Source organism: Microchirus variegatus (assembly GCF_963457635.1).
Source record: "Microchirus variegatus genome assembly, chromosome: 16".
NCBI classification, from domain to species: Eukaryota; Metazoa; Chordata; class Actinopteri; order Pleuronectiformes; family Soleidae; genus Microchirus; species Microchirus variegatus.
In genome coordinates, this window is record NC_139817.1 from 12,935,871 (window position 1) to 12,954,367 (window position 18,497).

The 18,497-nt window shown below is 37.5% G+C and overlaps 1 protein-coding gene across 1 annotated transcript; it reads left to right on the top strand.

Moving 5' to 3' along the window:
* Positions 1 to 422: 422 nt before the first annotated feature.
* On the top strand, positions 423 to 1,861 carry LOC310937945 (ADP-ribosylation factor-like protein 3; the record flags this gene model as incomplete). The annotated part of the gene is made up of 6 exons (XM_083902335.1): positions 423 to 515; positions 630 to 773; positions 869 to 985; positions 1,077 to 1,127; positions 1,303 to 1,488; positions 1,814 to 1,861. The coding sequence occupies 6 exons, from the start codon at positions 423 to 425 to the stop codon at positions 1,859 to 1,861; spliced, it is 639 nt and encodes a 212-aa protein (XP_083758461.1).
* Between the last annotated feature and the right edge of the window lie 16,636 nt (positions 1,862 to 18,497).

Here is an 18,497-nt window from a genome sequence, read left to right on the forward strand (position 1 = left end):
GGCAGTAGTTCTCTATAACAGTTCACTTCTCTATGACAATTCCACTTCTTTTAATGCAGGCGAGCGAAGAGATTTTATTCATACAGAGAGTACAAGGAAAACAAGAAGTGAACACAGACCAACACATTAAACAATATTCAAAAGAGTAGAACCACATGATCACTTCTTTTATTAAATCAAGAAAAGGAGAACTTAAATTGGTTGCAAATGTTCGTGTATTTATTGAAACACTGGCACCAGTGCAGTGACAGCGTTAGCGTCTTGACAGAACACACTGCTTGGAAAAATTGGCTTGAGCTGAAATCCGCCCTGACCACCTTCTGGACACAAGCCACTCACAGCACACGTACCTAATCTTGGCTGACCAATGAGTGCGTTTGGCCAGCTGCATGTGTGGGTCACTGCAAGTCCTCACACTCAAGATGATTGTTGCTGCACAGAGTCAGTGTTTAACCTCCTGTGTGCGTGTGCTCCTTTACGTCTGTTTGCCAAACCTGGCCTCAGTGTGCCAGCCGGTCACTTCTGAACAGCTCAATGCCTGATACAGTTAAAGCTCTGTGTGTGGTAATCATTGAGTGATAATGCAGTGACAGAATCCCATCCCTCCTCTGACTCTGATCCACCTGCAGGGCCTGTTGTCAATCCTCCGGAGGCTGAAGCAGTCACCAGAACAGGAGGTGCGCTTACTATTGTTAGGTCTGGACAACGCTGGAAAGACCACACTGCTGAAACAGATGGCGGCCGAAGATATCAGCCACATCACCCCGACTCAAGTACCCTTGATGATGTTTTTTCAGTTAAACAGATGTGCAACTCAACCCCTGCTTTAAAGGGAATTAAATAAAGAATTAAACTTATCTTTGAACAGGGCTTCAACATAAAGAGTGTTCAGTCTTCAGGCTTCAAGCTCAATGTCTGGGACATTGGAGGTCAACGCAAGATCCGCCCGTACTGGAGGAACTATTTTGAGAACACGGATGTGCTGGTAGGTTCTGTTTGATATATTTCCCAGCTTTGTTTCAGATACAGTATTTTTTTTTTTAATGTTATTATCAATCTTACTGCATTGTTTGCAGATCTATGTGATTGACAGCTCAGACAAGAAAAGGTTTGAAGAGACAAGTCTGGTAAGATGCAGTTTTATTTATCACCATTTGGTTATTTATCTTGTAAAAATGACAGCAAATCATTTTTAATGGTTATAAAATACAATGTTAAATGATGATGATGATGATGGATGCAGCTAACCAAGTCCAAGAGACAGTAGATGATGTAATTGAACTTGTGTGTGTGTGTTTTCAGGAGCTGGCTGAGCTGCTGGAGGAGGAGAAGCTCGCTGCGGTGCCACTGCTCATCTTTGCTAACAAGCAAGACTTGACGACTGCCTCGCCGGTCTGCGAGCTGGCGGAGAGTCTCAACCTGCACACTATCCGTGATCGCATGTGGCAGGTCCAGGCCTGCTCAGCTCTCACTGCCGAAGGACTTCAGGTGAAAGAATTCACAACAGCGTTGCTAACACATGTTTCAGTATGTTTACTGGGCTGCAGAAACAGTCAGTTACAGGAAAATGGCACATACTGGCATATACTCACATTTGCATAGCAACACTTCCCCAAGAAACTGACAAAGGTCAATGCCAAATGGGAAGTGATTACATTAACAAATTTAAACACTGAATTCATTCATAGCAGCAAATGGTTAATGCATCATTGGGCTTACTGTGATGAAATATCTCGTATGTAGGCATGATTTGAAACTCAACTCAACCCAGTTTTTACAGCACACTTACACTGTGAATTTTTTTTTTTTGCAGGATGGCATGACCTGGGTTTGCAGAAATTTAAAATTTGGGAAAAAATAACAGAAGAAGCAGACAAACAGATCTGTGAAGAATTGCAGTTGCACTTTATGTTTGAATTATTCTGGACTTAAAGTGCACATTATTTGCCCCATCCTGTCTAATAATTATTAGCATTAAGAAAAAAAGGGGGGGGGGATGTGTTATTGTGGGGATTCCACTTGTTAGCTTGAAATGTACATACTGTATAAGAATGTTTTATTCAGATGTTCACATATTTTGTGTGGTTGTTCAGTGACCAGGCCCCGGTTGGAACAAGAGCCTGTCCTTGAAAATCTGTTTTGGGGATTAGGTGAATTGTTCACTCTAAATTGACCGTAGGTGTGAGAGTGTGAGTGAATGGCTGTTTGTCTCTATATGTGGCCCTGTGATGGACTGGCGAACTGTCCAGGGTGTACCCCGCCTATCGCCCTATGTCAGCTGAGATAGGCACAGCACCCCGTGCGACCCTCCGGTGGAGGATAAAGAGGTAGATAATGGATGGATGGATGTTCTGTGACCGTCTTTGTGTCTGCCTGTGAATCTCCTGAGTCAAAGCTAGAGGGCAGCCTTGCACTACTATGTCTCTCCTCACCTATTGTCCAGCTATTATGTATAATTGAAGCAGCCTGTGCATCCCATTATCACATACTATTTCTTTACTCAGTCAGCACTTCACACTCATACTGTATATCGTGAACTGCAGAGTAGTCCAATAGATTCCGGAACAGGGGTCAGCTGTGGGTCTGTTGTGCGTCTGGTTGTCTGTGGAGGGGTTGAGTCCACTAGGCTCCACTTGTCTACATGCCAATGTGTCCCTGGGCAAGACACTTACCCCAGGTTGCTCCGAATGGCAGTGAGTGAATGGGTTTATGGATGTGTGAATAGATCGATGAAAGGCAAACACTTGCAGCTTTTTGACTGATCATCAAGACAAAGAAAGCGTTATATAAACACAGACTATTTACTAGAAACAGAAACTTCGTAAATATTTCTTCAACATTTTGCTCTTTCATTTAAAAGGACTTATTTATTTATTTATGTTGACTTCAACAAATGGAAAAAGACATTCAAAGAAACATAAGAGAAGTAAGTTAGACTCTACTGTTCCATTCCAAACAAGACCAAGGGCTAAAAACCGGCAAACAACTATGAGAGGAGGAAGCACACTGCGCCGCTATGGCCACATACTGTTGCACCTCTGTGTCATTGGACAAAATGACCGTAAAACATAAAACACTTCCTCACACGTGCAGGAAACGCACCTTGACACATCTGGCGTGCACACAGAGTAAACCGTACAGAGACACCTTGGTCATTCAATTACACAACCTCTCACCTTGTTCACCATGCTTTACTACAAGGCAATTGCGTTTTTCTGTCTATTTTTTCCTATTTTGTCTTTTGCAGCACATTTGCCACAAACCCCACTAATCTGAGCTGGCCGAGTGATCTGCAGTGGTCCTATAGGGAATTTACATACAAACCTTTTCCAGGACTAATAGCTCTCCAATACAATTTGCATTTATATAGCCCCGTTCATACTAACATGATTTGGAGCCTTTGCCTGTGATAAAAATAAACCTCCTCCTTTGGCCTTGAGTTACTGCCCTGCTGCTGCTGCTGCTGCTGTGTCTGCTGCTGCTGCTGCTGCTGCTGCTGGTGTGTGCATGTGTGTGTCCCTCTCCGTATGCAAGGTTGGCTGATTTTAATATGTCAGAGCTGCTTGATCCCGCGATAGAAGCTGAAACAAGTGCAGAGAGAGCCTCAGAATGGACCTCGTAATGATTCAGCTGTCAGTGTGGGCTTTAGTCCCATGCTGGAGTGTGTGTGTTTTATGCATACAGGACATTTTAGTAGTGTTGATACAGCAGTATGAGATACATGGTCAGGGCAAAGCGTTACAAACTAAATGATACGCACTTAAACGTTGCAGGGGGGGGGGGGGGGGGGGGAGGAAAAGAGGACCTCTGTTTTTCTGTTAAAGCTGATTTGTGCAAATGCATCCAGTACTTTCACAAGGCTCCATGGAGCGAAAGAGGGGGGAAAAAATTAAAGAACGAAGAAATAAAAATCCACCATGTGAGACAGACAATGAAAGGCCTACTCGCTCCCTTTGGATTGCTTAATCATTAACATTTAATTCCACTTGATAATCACCCAACCTGTAAAAAAAAATATACCTAATTACACATGGAAGTACTCTGATAAATCTTTACAATTGTGCCTACCGACAGCATGTGAATCGGATGGAAAAGGCTGTGAAGTGCCTTTAAATCCCAAATGAGTGAAATTGGATGCGCCACCATAGAGGACAGTGGAACGGAGCAACCACTCCTCAGTACCTCTGGCTCTATCATCAGTGAGGTGAAAGGCAATCAGGCCTGCAAAAGGCCATAAATCATGGGACTTTCCCAGCTACTCAGGCCTGCACACCGGCCTCCCACACAGGGGAAACGAAGGGCAGAGAGTCTGATTGATTTACCGGGGCAGAGAGAGCGATAGAGAGGGGAAAAAAAAGGACAGGAAGAGATCCTATGACTTAATTAAAGTGTTGTAAGTCTCACACATTGTAACTATGGTTGAGTCGCTTTGGTGATGTAGACCAGTGGGATTGTCCCTCTGACCGTCACCGAAATTATTCCAACCTCAACCCTTATTTTCTTTAGACAAAGATAGTTCTGATGCATGATGTTGCCAAGGTGTATCTAAATCCACGATGAGGAAGAAAATACACCCTGAACATGAAATGAGTCATCTGTCACACTCTGACTCAGGTGTTAGAGAGTTTTAATGTAAAAGAGATAATTGTCTCATATATGAGATTGCGCCACTTTTGATAGTGTCTATGAATATTCAATATAAACTTTATAACCTTTTTTTAAAAATTATTATTATGCATGCATTATCAAAAAACCCGCCATGCCTTTTTACATATTTACACATAAGGCAGATTCATTAAAAGTGAATCAGTGGTTGCTGCCATAATCTCCTGCATATGAATAATGGAAACCAAAATACTGTTAGTATATACTTGGAGTATAGTCAAAGCAGTAATGCTGTGGTGGAACATAAATGGCGCTCACTCAGGTGCATCCTTACAGTAACGTTTACACTTCGTCCTTTGCCAGGATTTAATGGTAAAGTAAACATTGGTCTCTTTTTTTTATTCTTACTTCCCATAAAACCCTGCATGTACCTTGTAAGCTGCTCTGAATCAGGCACATCCCTCTATTACAGCTGTTGGGGGGTCACTTGCGTGGCCAGCACAGTTTCCCCTCCTGCCTCATTCCCAGGCCAATCCTTTATGATTAAGCAGATAAGTGCTGGTACTGGATGATAAAACAAACAACAAATGTCCACATTCCTCTCATAGCTCCTTTGATGGCGTGTGTGTGTGTGTGTGTGTGTGTGTGTGTGTGTGTGTGTGTGTGTGTGTGTGTGTGTGTGTGCCTCTCTCTGGAGCTATTACCTCTCTGAGCCCCCTTTGCTATAATCAAACTGCAGAGTCATAAACAGCGAGGGATGGGGACTATAAAATTTATCGGGAGCCTCTATCAGCCGGGGAGAGCAGTTCACACCTCACAGTGGGTCAGTCTCACAGCATGGAGGGGAGGGGAGGGGGGGGGGATGACCTGCTGTGGAGTTCGAGGATCCATTTGATGTCCCCGAAACAGAAAGCACAGAGCGGGCGTCTCTGATATAAGTGGTGGTGTGATAACACTGCAGGACGCTACACTCTTAGAAATAAAAGTGCTAAGTAGAACCATATAAGGTTCTTTGGCTTGTCCTCATAGGAGAACTGTATTTGACTCCAGGTAGAACCCTTTTATAAACCCTTTTGGAGGGTTCCACCAAGAACCCCTTTAAAACCCTTTATTCAGGAAAGGGATTTTAAAGGGTTCTCTGGATCAAAATGGTTCTTACTGGAACCATTGGTGTTACCAAGAACCATTGAAAAAACATTTCTTCGGGAAAGGGTTTTTCAGAAGCAAATGGTTCCAGGTAGAACCTCAGCCCTTGTAGAAGGACCCTTTTGGAACCCTTATTTCTAAGAGAGTACCTGAAAATGTGAGGGTAATAATGAGAATATCCCAAATAAAGCATCTGAAATTGTGTGTATCCAGAGATGGCAAGAGTACTGAAATATTTTACTCTACTACTTACTACTACTACTACTATACTTCTACTTACTCTACAAGTAAAAGTACCACTATTTTTTATCAAATTTTACTTGAGTACAAAAGTACTGATCTAAAAATGTACTCAAGTGTTGGGGTCCTTTCTTGTGTCGTGGGGACACAAATCTCACATTGATTGTTTTTAATTAAAGGCAAACCTTTACAAATGAATGTGATGACAAAATAAAAGCATGTAAACACATAATGTGTCAAAATGGGTCAAAGGTCAAATACTTTAACTTTCTGCTTAATTAGCGTCAATTCACCTGTCCTCCTCATTCACTGCCCAAGACTTTTATTTTTCATTCATTTTTTTATTTTTTTTTTTTAAATTCAGTCCAAAATGTTTTTGCTCTGTAATGGATGTGATTTAAAGTACAGTACCTACAAAAAATATACTTAAGCAAAAGTAGCATTATAAAAAAAAGCTACACAATTACAGTAACCCGAGTAAATGTAATTCATTACTTTCAACCTCTGCAGTAGATAATACAAACCTCAGGAAATTGGGAATTTGATTGACTGTAGTTCACTTGAAAGGGGTTTAAAAGAGACATTTTAAATTATATTATATATAGAACTGTCTCATGGAGAGCATGTGATTTGTCTGTAGGTGTGTGCGTGTGTGTGTGTCTGCTCTGATGCGTTTCCAAAACATATCACTGTAAGCTCTCACTGCAAATCACCACTAACTGGAACCCAATCACGTCCCATTGATAATAACACGGGTACACTGTGAAGACCGTGAATCAATAGCTGACTGACTGTTGTCTCACTCTTCCCTAGCACGAGGTCAGAGGTCATACTCTTGACCCGCCACCGACCCTTGACTCCAAACAGCGCTGGGAGGAAATAGCACTTTCCTTCGCGCAGAAACGTTTCCAGATTGACTGATTACCCTTATCATTTGACGGATCTGGTCCAATTCTCTTCCCTCTGTCTCTGCTCCCCCGCACTCCCTTGTCCCTCCCCAGCACTCTTAATTTGACTTTTTATCACCTCTCGCGGAAAGTGAGACCCAGCGCCATCTGTCATTACAGCACGCGCTGACAGCTCCTCACACATGCATGGATTTTTACATTTGACTCAATCCAGGGGCTTACTTTGCTGTAACCAATTCAATATTCCTCAAATGAGCCAACCGATCTATATACACACGCCACAGTGGATGGGATGATCTATAGCATCACCTTAATAGATTTCCCACGCCTCAGAGCCTGGCTAGTTAAGGGGAAATGGCATAATTTGTACAATAAAAACGTAATTATTCATTTGACTTGCTTGATAATTTATGTACATTGTGCGTGAATGTGTGTGTGTGTGGTGGATTATCTGTGGGTTATTAATAAACCTTTCAAGTGTGTTTGTTTGTAAAAATCCTTCCTAAATTATTTTTGCACCGTGTGTCAAAATGTCTGTCGCAATATATTATACTTAACTGTTATAGAAGTGTAAGTTTCTTTTGTTTTATACATAAAGATATACAGCATATAGTACTATTCATGTAGTGAAAATCAATAATGTTAAACTAACTGACAAACATTGAGATTATTGTCAGAGATATGTTATGGAAAAGTGATGCATGTAAATATTTAATAAAAATATAAACTTGAAACCTAAAAGCGGACTTTTTTTTTTTTTTTTTGTATAAAGCCATGATTTAAGACCACGGTTCTCAAACTGTGGTACGAGTACCACCAGTGGTACGTGAGCTTCCTCTGGTGGGAACAGTCTCGTATAAAGTACCTTAAAGCTATACTTGAGTAAAAGTATCTTACCAGAAAATGACTTTGGTAGATGTTATTTGAGGTCATTTTTTATAATATTACTTAAAGTATGTGACATTTACCTTATTTTACCAGATAAAAGACCCATTGAGATCAAGGCCTCTTTCACAAGGGTGACCTGACCAAGCCAAGACAGGCAGCGGCACAATAGTGGTACGAAACAGACATTGAAATATAAAAGTGTAAATCAATAGGCAAAGTGCAGGAGCTTTAAGAACACAGGCAGGTAAATAAACAAGCAGTCTGCCAGCACATAAGCTAACATTTGAGCTGTGTAGGACATTTTAGTGACATCCAACTAAAAAACAGGAGAATATGACAGTGAGCAAACACCACCAGCTGAAATGGTTCCCACATAAATACACCTTATCTTTAAATAATATAATATAGTAGTTTTTCCTGCAGCAGTATTAATTAGGTGTCTTTATGATGATGGCGTCTTATTATACATGTTAAATGTTTTTTTTTGTGTGTATTTGCAGACTAAGCTCTGCCGTTTTCTATCCGAGAAAACTGTGCCTGAGGGAAAGAGAAATATTGTTTGTGTTTTTATTTTGTTTATATCTCCCTGCCTTTTATGGCCACCGCCGCTCAAGCTTTTGTAGTGCCAGAGTGTAAAAGAGAGGGAGAGAAAGAGAGTATTCTCAATTTCCTTCTAAAAAGAAAATTCATTTGCAGTTGCTAATGTAATGTCATCGTTGTGTTTACTGAGCGTGGATGATGTATAGGGGATGTTGCATTGAGTGAGACTGCTTAATGATGCATAGAATTAAGTCTGTGGCTTTCAGCTGAGCTCCCCTCTCACTCTCACACACTCCTCTCCCTCTGCCTCCCTCCCTTTCTCTCTTTCACACACCCTCAAACCCAAATTCCCCCATTCCCTTCGTATTTCCTTCCTTTTTTTTTTTTTTTTTACCTCCCTCTCCATTTAATCCCATGCTTCCTCCTCTTTCTCCTCCTCTACACACCAACCTCTCTCTCTCTCTTTTTTTCTCTGATGCAGGACTGTCTTGGACTGTTGGCCACACGTTGCTCTGTGCTCTGTTGCCGAACTCCATCAATCACCAAGAAGGGAGAGAAGAGAGTGTGGTGGGGGGGGCCATAAAAGGAATAAAAAATAAGGGGTGGGTGTGTGAGGGGGAATGAGAGGGATGAAAGCGCACATGTTGGGAACACACATTGTACAGCATCAGTTTTAAAAACCTGAAGGGAAGAGAGCAAACGAGTGGGAAGTACACCACTTACATTTAATGATCTGCTGTGCTGCATGGTGCCAGTCCAAATATCTGCCCGCGAATACTGTGTGAATATATGGATGCGATTGTCTTATCTCTGGCTTCGGCTCTGATTGCAACTGTGCTGCGGCCAGCGACGGTGATGATTATTATGATGATGATGTGATTTTAGGGCTCATCTAAATTGTTATTGAGCAGGCGGAGATCACTACCTGCATGGGAGGATTGTAGTTGTGGATGATTTATACACAAATTAGAATGGTAATAGAACTATACTGCCGTTGATGTATCTGTTTATTGTTTAAAAAATCCCAATTATATAAGCGCAAGAAATCTTGAAATAATGATTCCGCCATTGAAAGACTGGAAATTATGCTTGAATCTGCAAGCTTTTTTTTTTTTTTTTTTTAAAGGCATGAAAAACATGAACATCTGTGATAGAGTGTGATAAAGATGCTGTAAGCTTTCACAACAATAAAACAGGTTCAACAGTAATCAAACAAATTACCTGTAACTAAAATAAATAAAAAGTGAATCACAAAGAAATCTTGTCATGCTTATCACGTGACTTAAAATGCCCAGATTTTTAACACTTTAACCTCACTTTTTAATTGTTCATCCCTAAACCTGCAGTTATTGCAAAACAAATAGTCATTCATGTTGTGCGGTGGGCCAGTGTTGCTCTTGTCAAATTTTGGACGACATACTATCCTATGACTTTTGGGTCAAATTTTGGACGACATGCTATAGTATGACTTTTTGGTCATAATTTGGACAACATACTGTACTATGACTATTTTGTCAAATTTTGGAGGACATGCTATAGTATGACTTTTTGCTCAAAATTTGGATAGCATACGACTGGATGACTTTTCTGACGTTTTTGACCATTTTTGGACGACATACTATAGTATAACGTTATTGACCAATTTTGAACATTTTTGGACGACATGTTATACTATGACGTTTTTGACCATTTTTGGACGACATACTATGCTATGACGTTTTTGACCATTTTTGGATGACATACTATACTATGAACTTTTTTACCATTTTTGGACTACATACTATAGTAGGACGTTTTTGACCAATTTTGGATGACATACCATAGTATGACATTTTTTAACCTTATTTGGACGACATACTATAGTGTGACGTTTTTGACCAATTTTGGATGACATACTATAGTATGACTTTTTGACCAATTTTGACAATTTTGGGACGACATACTATACTATGATGTTTTTGACAATTTTTGGACGACAAAAATGGTCAAATGGTGCCTAAAAAAGTCATACTATAGTATGTCATCCAAAAACGTCATAGTATAGTATGTCATCCAAAATGGTCAAAATTGGTCCAAACGTCATACTATAGTATGTCGTCCAAAAATGGCCAAAAACGTCTTAGTATAGTATGTCGTCCAAAATTGGTCAAAAAGTCATAGTATAGTATGTCATCCATAAATGGTCAATATTGGTCAAAAACGTCACACTATAGTATGTCGTCTATAAATGGTCAATATTGGTCAAAAACATCATAGTATAGTATGTCGTCCAAAATTGGTCAAAAACGTCATAGTATAGTATGTCGTCTATAAATGGTCAATATTGGTCAAAAACATCATAGTATAGTATGTCGTCCATAAATGGTCAATATTGGTCAAAAACTTCATAGTATAGTATGTCGTCTATAAATGGTCAATATTGGTCAAAAACGTCATAGTATAGTATGTCGTCCAAAAATGGCCAAAAACGTCATAGTATAGTATGTCGTCCAAAATTGGTCAAAAAGTCATAGTATAGTATGTCGTCCAAAAATGGCCAAAAAGGTCATAGTATAGTATGTCGTCTATAAATGGTCAATATTGGTCAAAAACGTCATAGTATAGTATGTCGTCTATAAATGGCCAAAATTGGTCAAAAACGTCATAGTATAGTATGTCGTCCAAAAATGGCCAAAAACGTCATAGTATAGTATGTCGTCTATAAATGGTCAATATTGGTCAAAAAGGTCATAGTATAGTATGTCGTCTATGAATGGTCAAAATTGGTCAAAAACGTCATAGTATAGTATGTCGTCCAAAAATGGCCAAAAACGTCATTGTATAGTATGTCGTCCAAAATTGGTCAAAAACGTCATAGTATAGTATGTCGTCGATAATTGGTCAATATTGGCCAAAAACATCATAGTATAGTATGTCGTTCAAAAATGGCCAAAAACGTCATAGTATAGTATGTCGTCCAAAATTGGTCAAAAACGTCATAGTATAGTATGTCGTCCATAAATGGTCAATATTGGTCAAAAACGTCATAGTATAGTATGTCGTCCAAAAATGGCCAAAAACGTCATAGTATAGTATGTCGTCCAAAATTGGTCAAAAAAGTCACAGTATAGTATGTCGTCTATAATTGGTCAATATTGGCCAAAAACATCATAGTATAGTATGTCGTTCAAAAATGGCCAAAAACGTCATAGTATAGTATGTCGTCCAAAATTGGTCAAAAATGTCATAGTATAGTATGTCGTCCAAAAATGGTCAATATTGGTCAAAAACGTCATAGTATAGTATGTCGTCCAAAAATGGTCAAAAACGTCATAGTATAGTATGTTGTCCAAAAATGGTCAAAATTGGTCAAAAACGTCATAGTATAGTATGTCGTCCAAAAATGGTAAAAAAGTCATAGTATAGTATGTCGTCCAAAAATTGAGAAAATTGGTCAAAAACGTCATACTATAGTATGTATTCCAAAATGGTCAAACACGTCATAGTATAGAATGTCGTCCTAAAAATGTCAAAATTGGTAAAAAAAAGAGTCATACTATAGTATGTCATCCAAAAATGGTCAAACATGTCGTCCAAAAATGGTCAAAAACGTCATACTAAAGCATGTCGTCCAAAAATGGTCAAAAACGTCATACTGTGGTATGTCGTCCAAAAATTGTCAAAAACATCATAGTGTATTATGTCGTCCAAAAATTGACAAAATTGGTCAAAAACGTCATACTATAGTATGTATTCCAAAAATGGTCAAACATGTCATAGTATAGTATGTCGTCCAAAATTGGTCAAAAACGTCATAGCTTAGTATGTTGTGCTAAAAATGTCAAAATTGGTCAAAAAGCGTCATACTATAGTATGTCATCCAAAATTGGTCAAAAACGTCATCCGATAGTATGTATTCCAAAAATGGTCAAACACGTCATAGTATAGTATGTCGTCTAAAAATGGTCAAAAACGTCATAGTATAGTATGTCGTCCTAAAAATTTCAAAATTGGTAAAAAAGAGTCATACTATAGTATGTCATCCAAAATTGGTCAAAAACGTCATACTATAGTTTGTCATCCAAAATTGGTCAAAAACGTCATACTATAGTATGTATTCCAAAAATGGTCAAAAACGTCATAGTATAGTATGTCGTCCAAAAATTGACAAAATTGGTCAAAAACGTCATACTATAGTATGTCGTCCAAAATGGTCAAACACGTCATAGTATAGTATGTCGTCCTAAAAATGTCAAAATTGGTAAAAAAAAAGAGTCATACTATAGTATGTCGTCCAAAAATGGTCAAAAACGTCATACTTTAGTATGTCGTCCAAAAATTGTCAAAAACGTCATACTATAGTATGTATTCCAAAAATGGTCAAACATGTCATACTATAGTATGTCGTCCAAAATGGTCAAACACGTCATAGTATAGTATGTCGTCCTAAAAATGTCAAAATTGGTAAAAAAAAAAGAGTCATACTATAGTAAGTCATCCAAAATCGGTCAAAAATGTCATACTATAGTATGTCGTCCAAAAATGGTCAAAAACGTCATACTTTAGTATGTCGTCCAAAAATGGTCAAAAACGTCATACTGTAGTATGTCGTCCAAAAATTGACAAAATTGGTCAAAAATGTCATACTATAGTATGTATTCCTAAAATGGTCAAACATGTCATAGTATAGTATGTCGTCCAAAAATGGTCAAAAACGTCATAGTATAGTATGTCGTGCTAAAAATGTCAAAATTGGTTAAAAAAGAGTCATACTATAGTATGTCATCCAAAATTGGTCAAAAATGTCATACTATAGTATGTATTCCAAAAATGGTCAAACACGTCATAGTATAGTATGTCGTCTAAAAATGGTCAAAAACGTCATAGTATAGTATGTCGTCCTAAAAATTTCAAAAATGGTAAAAAAGAGTCATACTATAGTATGTCATCCAAAATTGGTCAAAAACGTCATACTATAGTATGTCATCCAAAATTGGTCAAAAATGTCATACTATAGTATGTATTCCAAAAATGGTCAAACACGTCATAGTATAGTATAGTATGTCGTCTAAAAATGGTCAAAAACGTCATAGTATAGTATGTTGTCCTAAAAATTTCAAAATTGGTAAAAAAGAGTCATACTATAGTATGTCATCCAAAATTGGTCAAAAACGTCATACTATAGGATGTCATCCAAAAATGGTCAAAAACATCATAGTATAGTATGTCATCCTAAAAATGTCAAAATTGGTAAAAAAAAAGAGTCATACTATAGTATGTCGTCCAAAAATGGTCAAAAACGTCCTACTTTAGTATGTCTTCCAAAAATGGTCAAAAACGTCATACTGTAGTATGTCGTCCAAAAATTGTCAAAAACGTCATAGTAAAGTATGTCGTCCAAAAATTGGTCAAAAACGTCATAGTATAGCATGTCGTCCAAGAATGGTCAAAAATGTCATACTATAGTATGTATTCCAAAAATGGTCAAACATGTCATAGTATAGTATGTCGTCCAAAAATGGTCAAAAAAGTCATAGTATAGTATGTCGTCCAAAAATTGACAAAATTGGTCAAAAACGTCATACTATAGTATGTATTCCAAAATGGTCAAACACGTCATAGTATAGTATGTCGTCCTAAAAATGTCAAAATTGGTAAAAAAAAAGAGTCATACTACAGTATGTCATCCAAAAATGGTCAAACATGTCGTCCAAAAATGGTCAAAAACGTCATACCGTGGTATGTTGTCCAAAAATTGTCAAAAACCTCATAGTGTATTATGTCGTCCAAAAATTGACAAAAATTGGTCAAAAACGTCATACTATAGTATGTATTCCAAAAATGGTCAAACATGTCATAGTATAGTATGTCGTCCAAAATTGGTCAAAAATGTCATAGCTTAGTATGTTGTGCTAAAAATTTCAAAATTGGTAAAAAAGCGTCATACTATAGTATGTCATCCAAAATTGGTCAAAAACGTCATCCGATAGTATGTATTCCAAAAATGGCCAAACACGTCATAGTATAGTATGTCGTCTAAAAATGGTCAAAAACGTCATAGTATAGTAAGTTGTGCTAAAAATTTCAAAATTGGTAAAAAAGAGTCATACTATAGTATGTCATCCAAAATTGGTCAAAAACGTCATACTATAGGATGTCATCCAAAAATGGTCAAAAACGTCATAGTATAGTATGTCGTCCAAAAATTGACAAAATTGGTAAAATACGTCATACTATAGTATGTCGTCCAAAAATTGACAAAATTGGTAAAAAACGTCATACTATAGTATATCGTCCAAAATGGTCAAACACGTCATAGTATAGTATGTCGTCCTAAAAATGTCAAAATTGGTAAAAAAAAGTCATACTATAGTATGTCGTCCAAAAATGGTCAAAAACGTCATACTTTAGTATGTCGTCCAAAAATTGTCAAAAAACGTCATAGTATAGTATGTCGTCCAAAAATTGACAAAATTGGTCAAAAACGTCATACTATATTATGTCGTCCAAAATGGTCAAACACGTCATAGTATAGTATGTCGTCCTAAAAATGTCAAAATTGGTAAAAAAAAAAAAGAGTCATACTATAGTATGTCATCCAAAATCGGTCAAAAATGTCATACTATAGTATGTCGTCCAAAAATGGTCAAAAACGTCATACCGTGGTATGTTGTCCAAAAATTGTCAAAAACCTCATAGTGTATTATGTCGTCCAAAAATTGACAAAAATTGGTCAAAAACGTCATACTATAGTATGTATTCCAAAAATGGTCAAACATGTCATAGTATAGTATGTCGTCCAAAATTGGTCAAAAATGTCATAGCTTAGTATGTTGTGCTAAAAATTTCAAAATTGGTAAAAAAGCGTCATACTATAGTATGTCATCCAAAATTGGTCAAAAACGTCATCCGATAGTATGTATTCCAAAAATGGCCAAACACGTCATAGTATAGTATGTCGTCTAAAAATGGTCAAAAACGTCATAGTATAGTAAGTTGTGCTAAAAATTTCAAAATTGGTAAAAAAGAGTCATACTATAGTATGTCATCCAAAATTGGTCAAAAACGTCATACTATAGGATGTCATCCAAAAATGGTCAAAAACGTCATAGTATAGTATGTCGTCCAAAAATTGACAAAATTGGTAAAATACGTCATACTATAGTATGTCGTCCAAAAATTGACAAAATTGGTAAAAAACGTCATACTATAGTATATCGTCCAAAATGGTCAAACACGTCATAGTATAGTATGTCGTCCTAAAAATGTCAAAATTGGTAAAAAAAAGTCATACTATAGTATGTCGTCCAAAAATGGTCAAAAACGTCATACTTTAGTATGTCGTCCAAAAATTGTCAAAAAACGTCATAGTATAGTATGTCGTCCAAAAATTGACAAAATTGGTCAAAAACGTCATACTATATTATGTCGTCCAAAATGGTCAAACACGTCATAGTATAGTATGTCGTCCTAAAAATGTCAAAATTGGTAAAAAAAAAAAGAGTCATACTATAGTATGTCATCCAAAATCGGTCAAAAATGTCATACTATAGTATGTCGTCCAAAAATGGTCAAAAACGTCATACTGTAGTATGTCGTCCAAAAATTGTCAAAAACGTCATAGTATAGTATGTCGTCCACAAATTGACAAAATTGGTCAAAAATGTCATACTATAGTATGTATTCCAAAAATGGTCAAACATGTCATAGTATAGTATGTCGTCCAAAAATGGTCAAAAACGTCATAGTATAGTATGTCGTGCTAAAAATGTCAAAATTGGTTAAAAAAGAGTCATACTATAGTATGTCATCCAAAATTGGTCAAAAACGTCATACTATAGTATGTATTCCAAAAATGGTCAAACACGTCATAGTATAGTATAGTATGTCGTCAAAAAATGGTCAAAAACATCATAGTATAGTATGTTGTCCTAAAAATTTCAAAATTGGTAAAAAAGAGTCATACTATAGTATGTCATCCAAAATTGGTCAAAAACGTCATACTATAGGATGTCATCCAAAAATGGTCAAAAACGTCATAGTATAGTATGTCGTCCTAAAAATGTCAAAATTGGTAAAAAAAAAAGAGTCATACTATAGTATGTCATCCAAAAATGGTCAAAAACGTCATAGTATAGTATGTCGGCCAAAAATGGTCAAAAACGTCATACTGTAGTATGTCGTCCAAAAATTGTCAAAAACGTCATAGTATAGTATGTCGTCCAAAAATTGACAAAATTGGTCAAAAACGTCATACTATAGTATGTCGTCCAAAATGGTCAAACACGTCATAGTATAGTTTGTCGTCCAAAAATTGACAAAATTGGTCAAAAACGTCATACTATAGTATGTCGTCCAAAATGGTCAAACATGTCATAGTATAGTATGTCGTCCTAAAAATGTCAAAATTGGTAAAAAAAAGAGTCATACTATAGTATGTCATCCAAAATCGGTCAAAAATGTCATACTATAGTATGTCGTCCAAAAATGGTCAAAAACATCATACTTTTGTATGTCGTTCAAAAATGGTCGAAAACGTCATACTGTAGTATGTCGTCCAAAAATTGTCAAAAACGTCAAAGTATAGTATGTCGTCCAAAATTGACAAAATTGGTCAAAAATGTCATACTATAGTATGTATTCCAAAAATGGTCAAACGTCATAGTATAGTATGTCGTCTAAAAATGGTCAAAAACGTCATAGTATAGTATGTCATCCTAAAAATTTAAAAATTGGTAAAAAAGAGTCATACTATAGTATGTCATCCAAAATTGGTCAAAAACGTCATACTATAGTATGTCGTCCAAAAATGGTCAAAAACGTCATACTTTAGTATGTCGTCCAAAAATGGTCAAAAACATAATTGTATAGTATGTCGTCCAAAAATGGTCAAAAACATAATTGTATAGTATGTCGTCCAAAAATGGTCAAAAACGTCATACTATAGTATGTCATCCAAAAATGGTCAAAAACGTCATAGTATAGTATGTCGTCTAAAAATGGTCAAAAACCCACTCCTCCCCACTTTCCTCTCCACTCTCCTCACCAATCTCGTCCCTTCTCCCTTGCCACTCCTCTCCTCACCACTCTCCTCTTGCAACCTGCAAGGGCCTGGAATCGAACCCACCACCTTGTGGACTCATTCCCAAGGCTGTGAATAAAACCACCGCGCCACCATTACTGACACCAATTGGGACTTTTGGTCTCCTTTTAATCTTCACTTTGGATGATGACCTTTAAAAGGTCCTGGTCCTGACAAGAACTGAAATCCCCACAACCTCACAGCAGCGTTCTTGTCCACTGAGCTACCTGAACTTCACATCGTCAGGTTCTCTTAGAGCTTTTGACTGTTTACTTTGAACATTACACTCCGACAACAGTTGACCATAAGGTTTGAACTCACAACCTCAGAAATGCTTGTGAACTTCAAGCCAGCTGTTGTACCCACTGAGCTAGCTGGTCCCGCAGGTCTTCAGCTTCTCTTAGTGCTTTTGACTGTTGACTTTGAACATTGCACTCACACAACAGTTGATCGTAAGGTTTGAACTCACAACCTCAGACCTGCTTGTGAACTTCAAGCCAGCTGTTGTACCCACTGAGCTAGCTGGCCCCCGAGGTCTGCAGGTTCTCTTAGTGCTTTTGACAGTTAACTTTGAACATTGCACTCACACAACAGTTGACCATCAGGTTTGAACTCACAACTTCTAAAAGACAACTGTCTAAAAGTATCAGGGAAGCAACACAACAACCAAAAGATATACAGGCCAACGTGGAGTGGAATTGAATTAGAGCTTTATTTTCAACAATTTATCAAAAAGGTTCAACAAAGGTTTGTGAAACAGAAAATGATGGGAGAAATGGTGGCGCCAAATCATTGAAATAAAAAGAACAAAACAAGGCCTGACTACTCCTAACTCGCAACACACAAAATCGAAGAAACAAAGGCCTAACTTAATTATCTACAAAGAGTCTTTACCAAAAAATACATGTGTGGCAACAACCAATAAACCTAGTGTGTTTAACAGAAATTATACCTACGTGATGTAAAATGTAGGGTACCCAACTTATCTAAAGCACCAAATCTCACCACCAAAGAATTACAATGGAGTCAAAAAACCAAAGCTCACAGACAGAGCAATTCTGAGGGCAAGATGGCATAGAGAGACAGAGACGGAGATCCTGTCAGCAGGC